This window comes from Hippopotamus amphibius, chromosome 3 (genome assembly GCF_030028045.1).
Source record: "Hippopotamus amphibius kiboko isolate mHipAmp2 chromosome 3, mHipAmp2.hap2, whole genome shotgun sequence".
NCBI classification, from domain to species: domain Eukaryota; kingdom Metazoa; phylum Chordata; class Mammalia; order Artiodactyla; family Hippopotamidae; genus Hippopotamus; species Hippopotamus amphibius.
In genome coordinates this window covers 136,203,947-136,222,841 of record NC_080188.1, presented here as the reverse complement: position 1 = coordinate 136,222,841, position 18,895 = coordinate 136,203,947, and the positions used below count along the sequence as shown (strand labels likewise).

At 41.3% G+C, this 18,895-nt stretch overlaps 1 protein-coding gene across 3 annotated transcripts in view; it reads right to left on the bottom strand.

Annotated features, from left to right (window-relative positions):
• PBX1 (PBX homeobox 1) overlaps positions 1–18,895 on the bottom strand; it is a 286,241-nt gene that overhangs the window by 33,207 nt on the left and 234,139 nt on the right. For all 3 annotated transcript variants that reach the window (XM_057727436.1, XM_057727438.1, XM_057727437.1), the window contains exons 4-6: positions 16,373–16,563; positions 8,887–9,022; positions 4,056–4,215 (exon numbers count right to left, since the gene is read on the bottom strand). In XM_057727436.1, the coding sequence (XP_057583419.1) occupies positions 4,056–4,215; positions 8,887–9,022; positions 16,373–16,563 (487 nt within the window). The remainder of the gene's footprint in view (positions 1–4,055; positions 4,216–8,886; positions 9,023–16,372; positions 16,564–18,895) is intronic.

The following is an 18,895-nucleotide window of genomic DNA, read 5'->3' as shown; positions in this document are numbered from 1 at the left end:
ACATTTAAACCTAGAGTGGGGTTTCTTGACCTTGACACTATTCACCTTTTGGGCCAGATAATTCTTTATTGTGGAGGAATATGTTATGTACGGTAGGCTGGTCAAACACATCCCTGGGCTCTCTCTAGCAGATGCCAGGAATCCGCGTCCCCTCCCCGCCTCAGCCAACCATGAGAGCCAAAAATGCCAGGTTTACCCAAATTGAGAACCGATGACCTAGAACAAGAATGAATTTACATTTTATTCCTAAGGTACTCAAGGTGTTTAACAGTATTAGCTCATTATAACTCACAACATTTTAATGAAGCACGTGGAGAGCAAGCATTGCCTTTATTTCTGCAGTCTAGAAATCAAGGCTCCACACAAATTAAGTGGCCAGTCTGATCAGATTGGGCTCCTATTGGCCTCCTGTACCATTTGGAGGCTCAAAAATAGAGCCTCTTTGCTGGATATAAGCTTAATTATATCATGCTCCCTTCTCTATTTTCCATGATTTTTCCCTCCCCAATTAAAAAAAAAAAATCTTTGTTACTTTCTACTCAGGGCAAAGCATAAGAGAGAAAGGTTATCCAGTTCCATGTGAAATCCCTTTAGTAGGCATGCATGTCCTGGAGTTCCAATTCCAGGAGGCTGTGCTTTCATTTTCCACTTAGAAATTAAGGGGAGAAACACAGGAAGAAAGAACACAGCAGAAAACATCAATGGGATAAATTCTTTTACTTGGTTTTAAAAAACAAAAGCATAAAGGTTTCTATGGATTTACCAGAAGTGTCAGTCAACTTCTCAGGATGTGCTACCTCCTCTCTAACCATGTGTACTATACACAAACTTCTCTTACGAAGCCAGTGTCCAGCGGTTTTAATATGAGAATCTTCTACCAATCCAGAAAGACACCAAACTTCCTGTTAGGGGTATGATAAGAATATGCAAAAGAGCTTGCCACTAACTAGTGTCAGAGGAAGAACGGTCATGGCTGAATCTACTGTTGTCTTTGACACAAACACATACAGCTAAGCAAAAGATTTCAAATCTGTAGGTTCAGAGCCTCGGAAAACTGGGGATTGCTTAGCTAATCACAGATCCTGATAAGGTATCGATGTTTATGCTATGCCACAGAAAATACCTGTAACCCACAAGCCAATTTCTGTTCTTCTTGGATATTAAAAGGGTTCTCCAACCTTCCAAAATAGATAATCCAACCTTCCTTAAAAGGCCTTATTTTTCTGAGATATTAACTCTTACTTTCATAATCTCATCAAAATAAGAAATTGAGATGGTGTCGTTTAGGTCACTCCAGAAGAATTATGGACCCACGGTTATTAACTATTGCTTCAATCGGTCCCCCTTTTTGTTTTCATTTTTTTTCAAAACTTAATTTTCTTATCTCCTTTCTATTCTTCCTCCTTGCTCCATCCATTTTGCCCAACTCTGCTGGTATAAAATATGCAACATTCCAAGTATCTCGAAATGCTTGCTAATTTCTCACAGGCCCTAGCCCTACGTGATTTTTATGAATTATGCTTAAGCAAACAGGAGGCCAGGCATATATCAACAAACAGGAATATTTATAAATGGCCTAAGTAAAGATACTGAAGCACTGCTCTTCATACAAAAGCCTCTAGAAGGAGGAAGATTTACTTGCAAAATATTTTCCCTGCACTAGCAATGAGTATTTATATTTAGTAAAGCTTCTGGAAAAAACTCCTGCTTCGATACTGAGGATATAAAAAGTTCTCAGGTTCCAGAACTCTAGACTTCAAACTCAACCAAAATACATTTTCACTTCCTAACCGCTTATTTAAAACTTGCCATTTCAATTATCATTTACCCTTTGGAATTATCAAAGAGCTGGTATACATTATAAACATCCTATGTGAAAAGCTGAAACATTTAAAGTTCTCCCTTTATCTGTGTAATAATATGGGTTGTGTTAGGAGCAAAGAAAATACAGAAAAGCCCATTTATAACTTTTGCCATGAAAATGTTTATCTTTTAAAATTCCATGCTATTGCACATACACAATAGTATTTTCTTTTGTCTCTATTTTAATAAAAGCACTACAAAGGGGTTCCTCTGCATATTATTTCCAACAACTTAGGCACCACTGGAAAGCTTAGCTCAAATTTTCCATAATAATTTACTTTGTGCTGAGAATAGTCACATGAAGTTTAAGCCACCAGAAAAATTCCTTAGAAAACTGTAATCACAGACTGACATTCCAAGAGAGCCAAAATAATTCTTAAACACAGATGAGGGGTTTAAAATGCTTACTTTTCTCTTTTTAAGTGCTTTAGGAAAGAATAAAAAGTTGCGGATTTAGTAATGAAGGGAGTCCACGGGGCCCTTAGAAGGACTAGTCATAAATCACGCTAAGCCATCTGCGATGCAGATATATCAGCGACAGGAAAGAGTCATTTTGATATCTGTTTTGCATTATGATAACCTTTGCAAGAGTGTTGAGTGTGTTTTTGCTAATGCTGACAGAATTGTACTTCTTCCAAAGAGACAAGTGAAAATGTCTGCCTAGCAGTGCAATTCAACTAGTGTTGCTGGGTCTGAAATGCTTAATAATTGACCAGATGGGGAAGAAGGAAACTCTGGTTACCGAACCTGTTAGCCTTGATCCTTTGTCAATCACAGCATGATGAGAAAAGAAGGAAACACACACACATACACACACGCACACGCAAAGCCTCAAAAAGCAAATATGCTCTCCATGGTTACCTAATCTGGAGTGCTGGGAAAAATAAAACTGGATTGAATTCTACATTGTCTTACCATATCCATGTTTACAAAGCCCAGGCCACTCTTCACGCATGATTCCATTTAAACAAAAGAAGGCTGTGATGGTACAGCCCAGTGACTTGGAGAAGCTTATGATAAATAATTAGAAGCATCTAGAAGCTCACAGAAGACATTCGTGTATGGAGCCTTACTTGTCTCCAATAACAATCCACCACAAGGTAGAAAGAGAACTTATTTTAGTGGGCAAACAAGCTGGGAGGTCAAAGACACCACATATAACCCCCAAATGTTAGAAATGAGATTTAAAAGTCATACTATGATCTAACACATTTAAATTTGTGACCCTTTAAAGTTGGAGGCATCAGTTTTCTTAAACGTGCACCCCACAGCCAAAATCAATGCATCTGGTTCATTATGGGGAGAAATATCTTAATCTAACTTATTTAATAAAGTCTTATTTAATAAATAAATATTCTTTCATACGAAATATTTCATTTTCCCTTTTTTAAAAAAAGCACCAACACGTATGCTTTCCATAGCATATAAACACCAAGGTTATACTTTATGCATTCTTGACGACTTTTGCCACATGTGGAAATGAAGAACGGATGGTACAAGGCACATTAGCCTAAACTCTGAAATTCGTGATTACTAAAATAAAACCAGGAGCACAGCACATGACTGATACTGTAACAGGCAAACTGGAATCTGAATCACCTGAATTAATGACTGGCAATTTTCTTTGTAGTTTACATACAGAAAACCAACACGACAAAACAGTAAAGAACAACTATAAACAATGGATAGCCATAATCATAGCTGGCTTTGCAGACCACAACACTTTAATGAGATATTTAAAGAACAGTGAATATTCCTGCATAGAATGCAGGCTAGTAGATGACCCAGACATCATGTGATGGGCACAGCAAGACAGATAAGGATAATAACTTTACATGAGACAGACTAAATGCCTGAACCTGAAGAGACTATCTCACAGTATTAACTCAAGCTTACTTACTAGAATCTCCGAAAAGAGAATTTAGAGGTCTTCTCATCAAAACCAACCAATTTACCTCTGTCCAACTTAAAGAGGCTAGTGCAAACCCTCACACGAGCCCATCTTATAAACAGCAAAACGCATTGCTTTTTGGAAACAAAAAGAAAAACTCAAAGTAGCATCAACAATAAAAGAAACAATCAAATACATAAATCAACCCATCCAAAACCTAAAGAATGAAAAGAAAACCCCAATGTAGGAAAAGCACATGTAAAAATGGAGAAAATTCCCCCAAATCAAAGAAAAAACTAACCAGCTGAGTTGGGAGTTGAGGGTGAGTTAGCTTGGCTTCCATGGGCTGACACATTGGTAGCAGTGACAGCTGTTTTGGCAGCATAAATATTGGCTTCCTCTTGAAATTTACCTATGTTCTTCTTGTACCGGATTCGTTTATTTCCAAACCAGTTTGATACCTAGAGCAGTTTAAGAGAAGACGGGAAAGTTACCAGTTCATCCTGCACAAACATCACAGAAGAAAAGGAAGAGCTTATGAGAGGGTTGAAGAGGCAGGCTAACTGGTCTCATCCTAACTCTGATTCTGCAACATCAATTAAAAGATGTGAAGGAAGGGCTTAGAGAGGAGCAACTATATAAAATGAGATTCTCTTGCTTAATATAACACAATTTCACAAAACCACTGCAACAAAAATTTTTCTAGAGAGGAGCTGCTCATCTAACTAGGACCCTTTCAGTTTAGGGCAAGTATTTTAAATCTGCTTACCTTTTAAGTATATGACACTAAAATAAACATAGCATTTCAGGAGAAATACCTGTTACTTACCAGTGCTAAAGCTGACTTTGGGCAATCAAAATACACAGACCTTTAAATATCCCTATAAATCTACATCAACATATGGGTGCCTTCGTGGATGGATTCATTTCACATTTTTACTGGTTAAATAACTCTAATATGGACTAGACTCTTAGTTACATCGTACTACTGACATATATAATTCAATCCAATCGATTTCACTAAGTATTTTGTGCAAAGCTTGGTGTTATCTACACACGGGAAAGCTGAAGCCTAGAACTGATTATTCCTTCGAATTCCAGGCTTTAAATGTTACAGCCAATACATACTATAAACCTAATTTACTTTCGTTTGTTAATGTATTTCCTTCATGGGGCTTACAGTGGCTGTCCTGGCTTGATTCTATGCCCACTGCCTTTACATCAAGACCTCTGCCAGACACAAGTGGAGACACGGTGAAATTCAAGTTTTACCCTCATAATTCCTGCCTTAGGAAGGAGTGTTTTATACCCCATATTTCAGATATGATTTCAAACTAAAATGTTGTAGTTTCATAATTACAAAACAAACCATGAATTTGGTGAGAGAAGGAGAAGTTGCTAACACATATACCACAGCTTACATGTAATTTAATTTAGCCCAACAAGGGAAGATAAAGAAAATTCTCGCAAAACTACACTTATTTTTAAAGTGCATTAGCTAAATTTAAAAATCTTATAAGGCTATCCCTCATAGACCTATATAGCTTACATTGCAGCAGAAATGCCAAGCCTCTGTTATAAAAATCAAACCATGCCATTGTAATATTAGCAAACAAGAGAGAAAGAAATTCAAGAGACAGTGCTTTATTTATTGTAAATGCTGGTGCCTAGAGAAAGAGAGTTAAACTGGAAGAGGAAGGGCACTTCTGGGTCTGTTTAGGGACCACTGCCTATCTAACTTCACTCCCAAACTCATGTTTTACTTGATGTAACTTTCACTATTCATAGGAATTAATCATAATCATGGTTGATGTTTGACTTCAAAGTGGAACAGAGAGAGAGGAAAAGAGGCAGAGAGATTTTTCTGAGGTAACTGGATGAACTGGAAGAAAGGGGGAAAAGATGAAGGTAGTTTGGAATGACTTTTGAGGAGGAAAGGAAATGCCTGTGGTCTAGTTAAATCGGCTACACAAGCTAAAGGTGAAAAGGAAGAGGATGGAGAAGGGACCTATCCCGGGATGATCCCCTTCTACAGGAGAATAGACGCTCATGCAGGGAAAATGCTGGGTCAGTTCAGGCATTTCCTGCGTTGTCCACTAGGGGGCTATCATACGCCCTGAACAATGTATAGCATCGGTGCTTCCATTAATTAACCCACCGTTCAACAGTCATTGACGAGGGTCTACTATGTGCTAGGCACTAGGGACACATACGCGTAGATGACTGACTCACACCCAAACAGGGAATGCAGAAGGAATCACAGATCCTCTGGGGAAAGTTTGACTCACGCTTTGAACATGTTAAGTTTGAAGGGCCCGTGGGCAGAGCCGTGGTGAAGTCCAGCGGAAAGTAAGATATATGAGTTTGGCATTCCAGGAGAGAAGTCTCATGGGGATGTTCAAAGAGAAGTATATTTGCAGCTGTGAGCACAGAGGGGATCACTCCAATTAAGCATGTAGAACAGTGCTTTTCAAAATCAAGTGTTCTTGGAGGGCTTATTAAGACAGATCCCTAGTCTCCTCTCCTTTCCACCAGAGATTCTGATTCAGGACTGGGGGTCAGACCCAAGAATTTTTTTTTTTTAACTGAAGTATAGTTGACTTACAATGTTGTGTTAGGTTTAGGTGTACAGCACAGTGATTCAGTTATATATATAAATATACACATACATATACATAAATATATATATATTCTTTTTCAGATTTTTTTCCCTTATAGATTATTACAAATCTATTATAGTTCTCTTGCTATACAGTAAGACTCTTTACATTTCTAACAAGCTCCCAGCTGATGCTGCCTTCTGTAGATCACATTCCAAGCAGCACTAGAATAGAGGAAGGGCTGTTCTAGGATCAAAGGAGAGGCTGGTCAACAGATGGGTTTCCATGGATGAGCATATTTTTGTTTGGGAATCACAGGAGGACTCATCAGTAAGTGGATTTTAAAAGAATATGTGTCTTAAAAAATAATTAAGAACCATGGGGTAGGACATGATGAGATGGGGGCTAAAGAAAGAACAATATTTTTAGGACAGGTAGAGATGACAGATCCTCTAAGAAGGCTGTGCAGGAGTCGCCTAAGAGGAAGGAGGAGACTCCAGAGAGAACGATGTCAAGGAAGCCAAAGTAGGGGAATTTCAAGGTGGAGAAGTGATCATTAACAACAACAACAACAACAAAACCAAGAAAATACAGTCAAAGGCATCTCCTAGATTTGAGAACTAGAGATAGAGAGCGATTTAATATATCATGTGGTCCAATCAACCATGACTGGTAGATGGGGCAACTAAGACCCAAATAGAAAGAGTGAGTTCCTAAAATCCCACGGTTGGCTCTTAGCATACACATGCTCTTAGCAAGTGCTTGTTCCATGATATCACAGTGTCTTCCACTGGAACTTGTTTGGCAATGGTAGAACAGTCTGGTTATTGTTGGGAGGAAGTGATGTGATGGGGAAGGAAGGGGGTATGGCCTTGGGATGGATGGGGAAAGAGAAAGGTGATACAACATACGTACATAATCATTTTAATGGACAAACTATCCACACCCTAGATTTCCAGAATGAAGGATGTGAAGGTTGCTGGAATAGGCCAAGATTCCGTTTTTTATTCAGATACAATACAGACTAGATCCTGAAGAGTTCATTTTATTTTCAATAGGGATTGGGAATTCCAAATCCCAGAATTTGAATCCAAACAATATAGTGATTTTCAAATTTAGTGGCAGAAGATTCCGTGACTGAAAGCCACTGTTTGTGGGTTAGTGATGTAGTTCATACCTGGAACCATCCCACAAACATGCAGCAAGTATCAGAAAACGTCAGTTCTCTTTTCTTGGGGAAATGGGTCTAGATTCCAACAAGAATGGTCTAAATCAGACCACCTGAATTAGACCACCGAGGTTCTGCTTTCCCAGGGTTGCCAAGACTGGAAAAGACCTGCTGCTGGGTCCAAGTACCTGAGGAAGGTCCAGGTTGAAAAGGAGATGATTCTTTCTGCCTTATCTCAAAAGGAGGTTTGCTGCAAAATCACATATCGCATGCTGGGGAGAGCCTGGCAGTCTCTTCATTGCAGATCCCCTGTGTGGAGTTCTTTTGTTTGATTAGACCTAATTCTGGTTAGCTAAACACAGGATGATGGGACAGCACCCGGTGGGGAGTAGCAGAAGCCAGGATTCAATTCAAGGAAGTACAGATGCTCAGTTTATACAAAACAGCATCTACTTCATTTGGAAAACCTTAAGTGAAGTTTCTCCCTAAACTACGCCTCTTCTCCCCAACGTCCCCCTCATCCCTGCCCTTTTTTAGAAATACCAGTACATCTGATTCTCTTGCCTGCGATGTCATTCTGAGGCAAACATTCTCTGAGAGATTTCAGAACCATCCCTACTGGTCTCACCTAGGGACTGGTGGTGGTATTTGAGGTTCAGACCGAGTAAGAGGTTTGGATGGCTCCTCTGAGTAGACAAAATGTAGATACACATAGAACTCACCAGCTTTTCTAATTCATATTAATGCTGAAGACTCCAGGTCCATAAAAATTTTATGTCATGTACCTTTCCACGTCAATAGGCACCTGTTACAGTTATTGCTCTTTGGGGGAATGGGGCACTCAGTGACATTTTGTGTAATCATTCCAATGCAACCATAGTGACAGGTTAAAATTCCTACACTCCGTCAGTTACAGAGTGAGGACATCAAGAGAGGACATTTGAGTCCCTTTCATTTAAAAGTTCTATTCATTGACTCTTAAAGTTCCTGGGCTGGGCAAAAAAAAACGGGCCAAGGAATTGAGTATATTTGAGAAAATAACATGAGAAATTCAGATAGCCTTCCATGTACATGTAGGAATCTTCACCCACTGGCAGCAAGGGAGAGCTCACAGGGAGAAACCCTATCCTTGTTTTTACACTGTACCCTATTTAGTCTTCTGCTTCTGCTGGTTCCTCTCAAGTTTTTCCAGGTACTTCCTTGGAAACGTTCTTATACACATCATGTGCTGACCTTACCATTTTAAGGCTTTAGTTGATGGAACTTACAAGGCATGAAAGTTCAGGAAAACAAGACCTCCAAGACCCTGCCCCGTGACTTCGCCACGGCCAGGCTACAGGCTGAACCCTTTGGGGGCTTCTTACCTGGGACACTGTGATGCCACACTTCTTGGCTAGCTCCTCTTTGGCTTCCTCACTGGGGTAAGGGTTGCTGAGATGGGAATAGAAATATTCATTCAGGATTTCTGTCGCTTGCTTGTTGAAATTCCGTCTCTTCCGCCTTCGTAAAGAGAAAGGAAACAACAACGAAAATGGAAAAAGAAATTCACACCAAATACACATAAAAGAGAGGAGAGGATCTACATCTGGGAGAAGACACGTTTTTGGGTGAAAAGTGAACGGGAGGAGATTTGCACAAAGGGGTTGGATGCTGAAAGCATTCGTTAAATACTTCGCTGTGTACCGTCGGGGCACTGAGCAGAAGACCGGTCACACATATCTATACCGAGAGGTGCAGGACATGGAGTTTCAAAATCCCACCATCTTGGTTTTGAACCCTGGACCAACTGAATACCAGCTGGGTGATTTGGGATGCGTCTCTAAACCTCTGCTTCTTCAAATGACAGTCAAAAGAGTCAAACTGCCCTCACGGGGTGAGAGGAAGGGAGAGATGAGGTCATGCATAGAGAGGACTCAGCAGTTGCCTGGTTCATGACAAATACCAGGACTTAGTGGGGATTCTTCCTGCTCAGTCCCAGGCCTTGGACCTTATCCCTCAGAGCCATCAACTCAAATTATTCATTCTTCACAACCAGTGAGCTAGCTATGGTTATTCCCATTTACCAATGAAGAACTGAGTGCAAAGGTCACTCAACTAGTATGTTACAGGGTCAAAATATTAATTCAGGTCTGCCCGACTACAAAACTCAGCCTCTTTCTTGTATACACATTGCCTCCTGGCAATTACACAGAGACTCTGTAGCCATAAATTAAAACTAAGTTATCATTTTCTCTCTGTTCTATCCCCATATAAGTGCATACAACATTTTAAAAAGGCATGGGGAAGGGGGGTGAGAATGGATAGAAATTAACCCCCAACTGCTTGACCTCCCTCGAAAGGGGAGAAGCGGCACTTCTTAAGCATGAACAGCTGCTAAATGGTAAAACATAAGCCCAGAGAAATCTTTTTAATATATAGGTTGCTAAAAGGAAGAAAACCACTTTTTGAATAAAAGCACTTCTCTGCCTTTAAAAAAAAGTGCTAATTGAACTAATCTAAAGTGAGAATCACTTTATTGCTTCCTCCCAGCTAAGGCCTGAGGATAGCTGGGGTTTGCTCAGGGATGCCTGGCTCCTTGCAGATGCCGGCTGGCCCTCCTTGAAGGGATGGGGCCTCTATCTTAAAATTAGCTCCATTAGCACTTTTGCCTTTCTTGCTTTTGTCAAAAGCTTTTCCTTATGGGAAAAGCAAGAAATTTCCAGAACATCCCTGGTTATGCCAGGATATCTAATTTTCCGATTTAAGCCAACAGAAAGCACTGATCCCCTTGCTAGACAGGAAATTCAGCTAATATTGTATTTTCAGGGTCCCACTTGGATTAATTAACACAATAAAGTGCCTGATTTTACCGGATGAACACCATCTGTCCATAGGTATTAACCACATCTGTCCAGATTATGCCAAGCCCAAGTCACTCTCCCAAATCATGCTGAGTTTCTGGGTCACTCAGCATCAGAAATTGGGCAGATTGGATTAAAAGGCCCAACTAAAAAGGAGGCGTGTATTAAAGGCTCTTGCATGATGGGAATTTGAGGAAGGTAGCCAAGTGGCTAACCTGGTCTCCAGGCTAGTCTTTAGATAACCTCTGGCTTCCTCTTGGCCTAACGAAAACAGTTGTTTTAGGCCTGGGGAAGTGGCCCCTGAAGGCTCCCCTAATGGGGAGTTGTTTGCATTAGCATTACAGTGTATTTCTTGGGACTCTTCCAATTGAGCTCACAGGAAGCCTCTCTGGAACGAGCTGGGGTGCAGGAATGGTGCAGACAGCTGTTCCCAGCTCTGTCCTCCTGGTGACGTGCAATCTTCTTTTAGGTGGTCTCATCTACTCTGATGGATGCACTTATCACCTCTTGCAGGGGCTGTCTCAATCTAGAGGCTCTGAAACCCCAGAATTAAGATTCTGCAGAATTTCAAGAAACCCAGTGAAAAGAATAGACTTCTGACAGTAAGGTTATTTGAGCCAAGACACCTGGTTTCTTTGCTTTGGCTGGAAGTGTTTTCAGCTCGGTGAGGTAACGTTTGTTATTTCAAGCCAACCAAAAGCTTTGATCGTCAGGTATCTAGGTAAACTTAAGAAATGTGGAAGTCGATTAAATTTTAGGGGTGGAAACTTTCAAAGCACAGTGATTCAAGCAAGAGTGAGGAGTGTAGGCACTGCTGACATATGTTGCTAACCACCAAATGTGTCATCTCTGCCCAAATGCCTCCCCTAAGAGCCACTGCCCCACTTACCACTGCGTACCCCAGACACTTTCAACATATTCTGTGTTTCTAAGACCAGCATCACATTTCACTCAAATCAGCTCCATTTTCTTTTTTTTCCACTTCATATAATGACATCACCATAGATACAGAGTTCATAGTATTTGCTAATTTGTTCGTCCATTCATTTGTTCATTCATTCCTTCAAATGTCTCGGTACCTAGCACACGCCAGAACCTGGAAGTGATTCTCAGTTGCTCCGACTCTCACCTTCATCAGACGACTGGCCCCAGAGCAAGTCTTACCAGTTCTATTTTTCAGATCTATCCCTTTTGTTCCATCCTAGTGTCACTGCTATTTTTGAAATGGGTTTAGAAGAGCCCAGGCCTATCACATAATGGTCTTACTAGTGCTGTCCGACAGCACTTTCTGCAACGAGGAAAATAAATGTTCTCTGTTCTCCAATACAGTAGCCATCAGCTGCATGTGGCTACTGAGTGGCTGAAATATGGCTCAGATAACTGGAGAGCTAAACTTTTCAATTGTATTTACTTTTATTTTAATTAATTTAAACTTAAAATCAAGAAGCCACAGACTAGACAGTGCAACTCCAGACTGATGCTTTCCCAAAATCGTGGCTAAGTAAACCTCCTGGAAGGAGAGCATGGACTCACAGTCCTGGGGCATACCATCCAAAGCACAAAATGTCTTCAAAAGCTCCTGCTTTAGTCTATTCCATCACATACCAATGCTTATCTTAAAATAAGAATACTTTCCTCCAAATAGTTGAGTAAAATGGGGAAGATATTTCGTACTTATTCTGTATTTTCCCAGTTTGAGAAGCACACACCTCAACAGTGGTGTCCTACCCAGTTTCTTTGAATTCAGCTCATTGTCAAGAAAATCAGTAGAGGAATTCCTCCAAACCATGGATCTAATCATGAAAATAATAATAATAATAATAATAACAATAATAATAATTATGTAATATATTGATCCTTATATTATAGCTGAATTATGGTGTGAACACTATGTTCCAGACATTATACTTTTTTTTAAAGTATATTATCTTATTTACTCCTGTATAGAATTATCCCCATTTTAGAAACACAAAAACTGAGTCTTAGGGTGGATAAACCACTTACCTAGGGTCACAAAGGTAGTTAGGGTTGTACCAAGAATCTGAATCCAAGCAATGCAATTTGAGACCTTACCCTATAAGTTACTATATTCCCTCCTTAAACAGCTCAGAGAGTTTCTGCTGCTTCATAGGACCAATTTGAAATCTTTCCTGTTACAGTTAAGGTCTTTCAGTGGATCTAGCCCATCCCTAGTGTCTCATTTCCCTCCAGTCCTACACATGCTCTACATAATTTCATCCGGTTACATCATATGCTTCTCCATTCCCCAAAGACACTCACGGCGTTCATGCTCCCGTGCCTTTTCATACCACCCTGTGTACTTCTCTCCCAAAGCATTTGCCACAAATTTACATGTGTCTTCCCAACTAAACAGCTAATCCTCAAGGGGAGGAGCCATGTTTCCCACGTATTAGAAACCCTGGTGCCCAACGCACCGTAAACATTGCAGTAAGTAATGCCTGTTGAGGTTGAATTATGTTGTTTACTTTGCTTCTGTGATTCCCTCTATTTGTTAAACATCACACTCCTCTGAGATTCACCACTGTCTGCCTCTCCCTGATTTTCGATTCTCTCTCCCTTTTGGGTGAACTTGGCAGACCTACTTCCTGTGATCACATGCAGTTTTATGTTCAGTTATAAGAGCACCCGTCCCAGGAGATTATGAGCTCTTGAAGGTGGGACCCACATTTATATGTATTTTTTCATCTTTGTTATTCCAGTGGCTAACACAGCATTTGACAGAGAGTAAAAACTCAGAGAAGTAAATAAATCTAAATACAGTGCCAGTTCAGTGAGACCTTATTGGATGTCCTTTCCTCTTTCTTGCCATCCTCTTTGCTAATCATTTTAGGTAACTCCATCAACCAGGGTGATGTGCAGAGGTGTAGTTCCAATCATGTGTTTAAAGTTCTTATTGTTTTCTCTAGCAAGATGTTATTTAAAAAAAAACAAGTTAAATTTACTGTATTGCTTGAAAATCATTAACAGGGTTTATAAGTTCCCTCTCTCAGAGACTTATCTGTAGTCCTGAGAATAAGCTTACCAAGTTTTACAGCACAATGCTTGATATAAAGCATGAGATAATAAATGTTGAGTGAACGAATGAATGAGTGGAATTTTTAATTTAAACTTTTCTGGCACAATTAAGTCAACGTAAGCAAGAAGACAGGGTATGACTTGAGTGAACAAAACCTGATCCAAGTGCTCAGCTGGGGAGCATGGGAAGCAGAATCCTAAGGAGATATGTAAGATTCCACCTTGGGGTCCATCCCCTCCACTTAAGTGTGTGTGTTGGGGAGGCTGTGAAAATGACACGATATCATTCCTGTGATTAAGTTACTAATCAGTTGACTGTGTTAATGAAACAGGAGATTAGGTTAAAGCCTTGAAATGGCAACATTCTCTAGGAAGAAAGAAAGTGGTCAACTTGTAAGCTGCCTATGGAGAGAGCGGCTTCTAGGAGCTGGGGACCTCAGTCCTACAATCACAAGGAACTGAATTCTCCCACCATTGCAATGAGCCTGAGCTGAGAGCATGGCCTCTGCTGACCCCTGGATTGCAGCTTTGTGAGACTAGTGCAGAGGATCCAGGTTAGCCTGCCCAGGCTCCTGAACAACAGAAACTGTGAGATAATAACTTTGTGTTGTTCTAAGCTGCTAAATTTGTGGAAATCTGTTCTTTGACAACAGAAAACACATGGAATGTTACTCAACAAAGCAGTAACATTCAAGTCTGCATACACGTTACATTACGAAGACTAATTCTGTGTCTGAATCAAGTCCTCCTTGTATTTTGTCTTCCGTAAAATCTTTTCTTGATGAAGCCCTGCCCATCAGATGCACGGTTTAGAGAAGCACATGAATATCAGTAGTGAGTGTGTCTTTCTTACTAAAATGTGTTTAGCTAGCTTTCCCAATTACAGCTAGCACAAGAAGCAATGATATTAACTACTTCAATCAGGAAGTCCAGGCAAATATTTATTTTTGAGCTGGAAAAACCATTTGCTCAGCCTTGGGTTGGCATTTGGGGTCATATTCTTTCAGTGACACTAAATATACCCTCAAAATAAATGCTAATAACAATGACAATAGGTTAGTTGTTTTAGTTTTGAACCTTGGCTCAGAGGCAATGATTCAAAGGCTGCAACCAAAGCAGGAAAGAAACCCTCTCTTACAGTGATTGTCCTTCTGGTGCCAACTGGAACAATCTAGGCAAAGGCTAGTGGAAGTGAAAAGAACTGTGTACAAAGCTCGTCTAGTTTCGTGTCTTTTAGAGTCTGACCTTCAGCTGGGCACAGCAGAGTTACTGAGAGAAGAAATCCTATGAGAAAATGATTCTGCTCCTCCCTTCTCTCCGATCTCTTTCTTGAAAAAAACCCAGTCGGGCCCAACTTTTCTTTTTTTTATTTCAGCATCTGCCAGCATAAATGCCAACTCCAGCATTTTAACGAGGGGAGTTACCATGGGGATATAAACAACACATGCAGAGTGGTGGCGGCCACAGCACAGGGGAAGGACCCAGACACAGGCCACCAGTCACTTGCACTTTGTACCGTGCAGAACAGTCTGCTGTAAAGAAGCCAGGCTGGCAGTAGGCCACGGGGCAAGGGAGATGCACAGGGGGTCCTGCTTTGGGGGGCTGTGCCTTCCCTTACTCATCACCATGCTCTGCTGGGAAAAGCTCTCTTCCCTTGTACTTTCTCTTGACTTACTCTATGGAATTCTATCAGCCCAGAGATATAGTTTGCTAGCTGGCATTCTTATTTCATATTCCACATGATGCAAAGCATAGTGAATAAAGGGGCGTTTAGGAGATGCCAGGGAGTTTTAAAGAGGTCTGTGAACTGTAAAGACCACGCTTATGAAGAGAGAGAAAAGTACAGGTAAGAGAGCTGAATAATACATAATTTCTGGGGTGAAGAAATTTAAAAAGCAGAGAAGTTGTGTGTCTGATTGGAAAGGAACAAAACTACAAATCATTAAATGGTATATTACCTTGACATACTAGTGTTTTAATAATAAAAATCATATATTGGGGTCACACTCAGGAATTGAAACAATGAATGATGAAATCTGCATTTATAGAAGATGGCTAATTTAAGATGAACTGTAGATCACAAATGATACCCACACTCTGAAAACTTATTTACTAGATCAATTATCATCACACTCCCTTAGAGTAGATGAAAGACATGATTGTCACCATCTTACAGGCTGGATAACAGAAGCTAAAAAAAATCAAAGGGATTTGCACAAATCCACTGGTTTAGAGAGTAGGAGGACCAAGAACTGATTATTTGTTCTACAGTCTCAATTTCTGTCTTAAAGGACCTTTCTATCCATGGTTTCAACTGAATTCTTTGAACTGACAGTTAGGTCACAAGTTAATGTCAGATAGAAAACATCAAGTCCTGATTGAAAATCTGGCCCACATCAGACCAGTTCCTTGCCCCTCTATGCCCAAGGGACCATGTCTTCTTCAAATCTGTGCCCCTAAAACTCAGCCCAGAGTATGACACATGGTAATCTAGTTATAAATATTTGTTGAATCGAATTGGGTGCCCTCTCTGCCTACACACAGTGTGGCAAAGATTCCCAGCTCTCAATCAGAACTGTCTTTCTTGGAGAAAATATGTCATTGCAGTATCTAGTAAGTCCTGTATGGGCCACAGTTACGACCTGTCCCTGTGAAAGAGGCACCTAGTGGTATGAAAACAGAAAGTCCTGCTTTTTCTGTCCCTGTAGCTAAGTCATCCTCTGCTTCTCATGCAGAGTGAGTAGCAGTGGCCATAAAAAATAACCCCTCCCATGACATATTTTCCTGGAGCCGTATAAAACCAACGGTTCTCCAGCCTCACAGCCCTCGTTTCCCTGACCTAAGCACCTTCTCAGGCTACCACTTGGCTCAGCCTTGAACATGAGGACAACGGAGCCTTTGGAGAGGGCCAGCCGTGGCTTCCAACCCTGGATCAGTGGTTCTCCCAAAGGTCAGACCTCTCCTGGTGACTCACCGCGCATCCAAAAACCGGGAACGCAGGATCATGACGGCCTCACACGTGCTCTGCTTGAGCTGCATCTGGATGGAGCTGAACTTGCGGTGGATGATACTGACCATCCGCTCGATCTCCTTCGGGGAGATGGGCCTGGTCCGGCTTTGCTCTCGCAGGAGATTCATCACGTGGGTGGTGAACTCGTTACACGCCTGGAATGGCAGGATGACAGACATGGGGCGTGGTGAGGGCCCAAGCCTCAGCACGCATGACGCGAGGCTGTGTAGGTCTTTCCAGAGACTTGTGCAGGTTGAGAAAACTGGGCTACTTTGTAGCACTTTGTCAAATCAGAAAAAATAAATGATGCTTGGAAATTCCTTTCAGCCCATTTGATTAAAATTTTCGGCCACAATGGGGATTTTTTTTTTTAAGGAGAAAATTCTTAATCACTTTTCAAAATCAATTTTTTCCATGATTTTACCACTATGAACGATGAGAACATGGATATTAATATAAAATACACTTTACAACCCTTCACCCCAATGTTAACAGTCAAAGAGACTTTGGGGTCAAATATAGCATGAACTTTCTGCCTTGCCCTTATTTCTGATATGTCAGAGTTTTCAAATATTCCATTTGGCATCAACAGCCCAGAGATTAGAATCATGGAGTTAAAAGCTCTGATAACTCTTTGGGGAGATTTCTCATCAATCTATTTCTACTTCTAGTTTTATCATAAGAACTCCCTCATACGCTGGCCTTCTCAAGGTCTGCTATGTCAACAACATAAAGGGAATGTGTATAGACACAGCATCAAAACATGACTTAGATTCTAAATTTTAGAGGATTCAGGAGTTATCCCTGCAGAAAGGAAAACTCTCAGGTTATAGATCAACATATTAACAGCTGGAAGTGAAACTGGAGATCATTTATCCCACCTCCCTCTTTTGCAGTTGGGAAAACAGTGGCCCCAAGAGATGAAGGCCCACAGCAAAAAAACAAAACAAAACAAAACAAAACAAAGAAAACAGCAGCTAAGGCAGGACCTAAACACTTCCTAATCCAGGCCAGGGTGTCTGTTCTTTCCCAGACCCTGAACCTACTCCTCGGAACATCACTGCCCTTTCTTTTAGTTACTACTACTTACCATCTCTAGTCTGGTTTTCTTAGTGAGCATTCAGTAAAATATCTATTCGCAGGTTCACTCACAGGAATGTTGTAAAACTGTGTAAGATTTATAACAAAAAAAAAGGCAAGTTGATGTTTTGAGAGTTGGAAAACTAAGGACTCAAAGGATCCAACTTAATATTAACAGAGGAAACACTCATTAATGCTAACACTGCATTGCCATTTTTTCTTACAGCACCAAGCCCTTCACAGCTGTCAGTTATGCACTAACAATAACACACTTCATGTTCATTTCTCCAAGAAATCCTTAGAGGTTTATCGGCCAAAGATATATAAGCAGATGCACCCACTAGGCTGCATCTACACTGGGGGCTGGGAGGCCTGGTTTTTGACCCTGCCTGTGTTGAGTATGCGGGCAAATCCTTTCACTACTCAGTACTTCGCTTTATTCTTCTGAGAGTAGATTTAATCATTCCTGACCCTTCAGCAAGGCTGGCAGGGCCCACGCTCTTGTGCAGTGACCTGTGGATGGATTGAATCACTGACGTGAACAGAGCAGTGGGTGAAGAGCACGCACGGCCTGTGTTCAGATCCCATCCCTGTAACTCACTTCGCTGTGGGGCCTCGCTGAGTTATGTAAGATCCCTGCATCTCGTCTTCCCTATTTGTGAAATGGGGATGACAGTACCTCAAACAAAGGGTGTGGTAAGGACTATATGAATTACTCCATATGTGTCTGGCCATATAAAGTGTGGGATTACTATCTCTTCAAAGTACAGATAACTTAGAAACCCAGCATAAGATCACGATTGGGCAAACCTCTCCAGGCTTCAGTTTCCCTCATGGTAAAAATCAGGGGAGTCAGAAACACATTCTTTCCACTCGGCAGGCATATGCGGAAGACAAAATCTACAGCAGATCAGGTCCCCACAGCATTTGGCTCCTACTAAGAAAACGGCTACATAAACACAAGACCTTATTATAAGCTTCATCTCTCCCCAACCTCAACTGCCCTTTCACCCCCAAGCTGTACAGCAAAGGGAAGGAAATAAAACCTGGCAGTGAGCTGGCTGGGAGTCTGTGAGGCCTCAGGGTGGGGAGGGGCAGGGGAGGCACACTGCAAGCACCCCTCACGGGGCTGCGGCCTCCTGCCTTGATGCAGGTTCAAAGGGAGGAGGGGCTGGGCATGAAGGCGGTACTGTCCAGTGCACTCGCTCTCCGCTGGGGAGCCACAGCGCTCCGCTCATAATAATGTGCTTCATGGTGGTGAAAAAAAATACTCCCGATATCTGATGTTTATTCAGGGCACTGGATTCCGGGCGCCTTTCTGCTCTGCCCCAAAACAGACAGTGCAGTCTTTTCACCCACTGCTGAGGTGGAGCAAGGCAGCTGCTCAACAGCCGCTCAAGGACACAC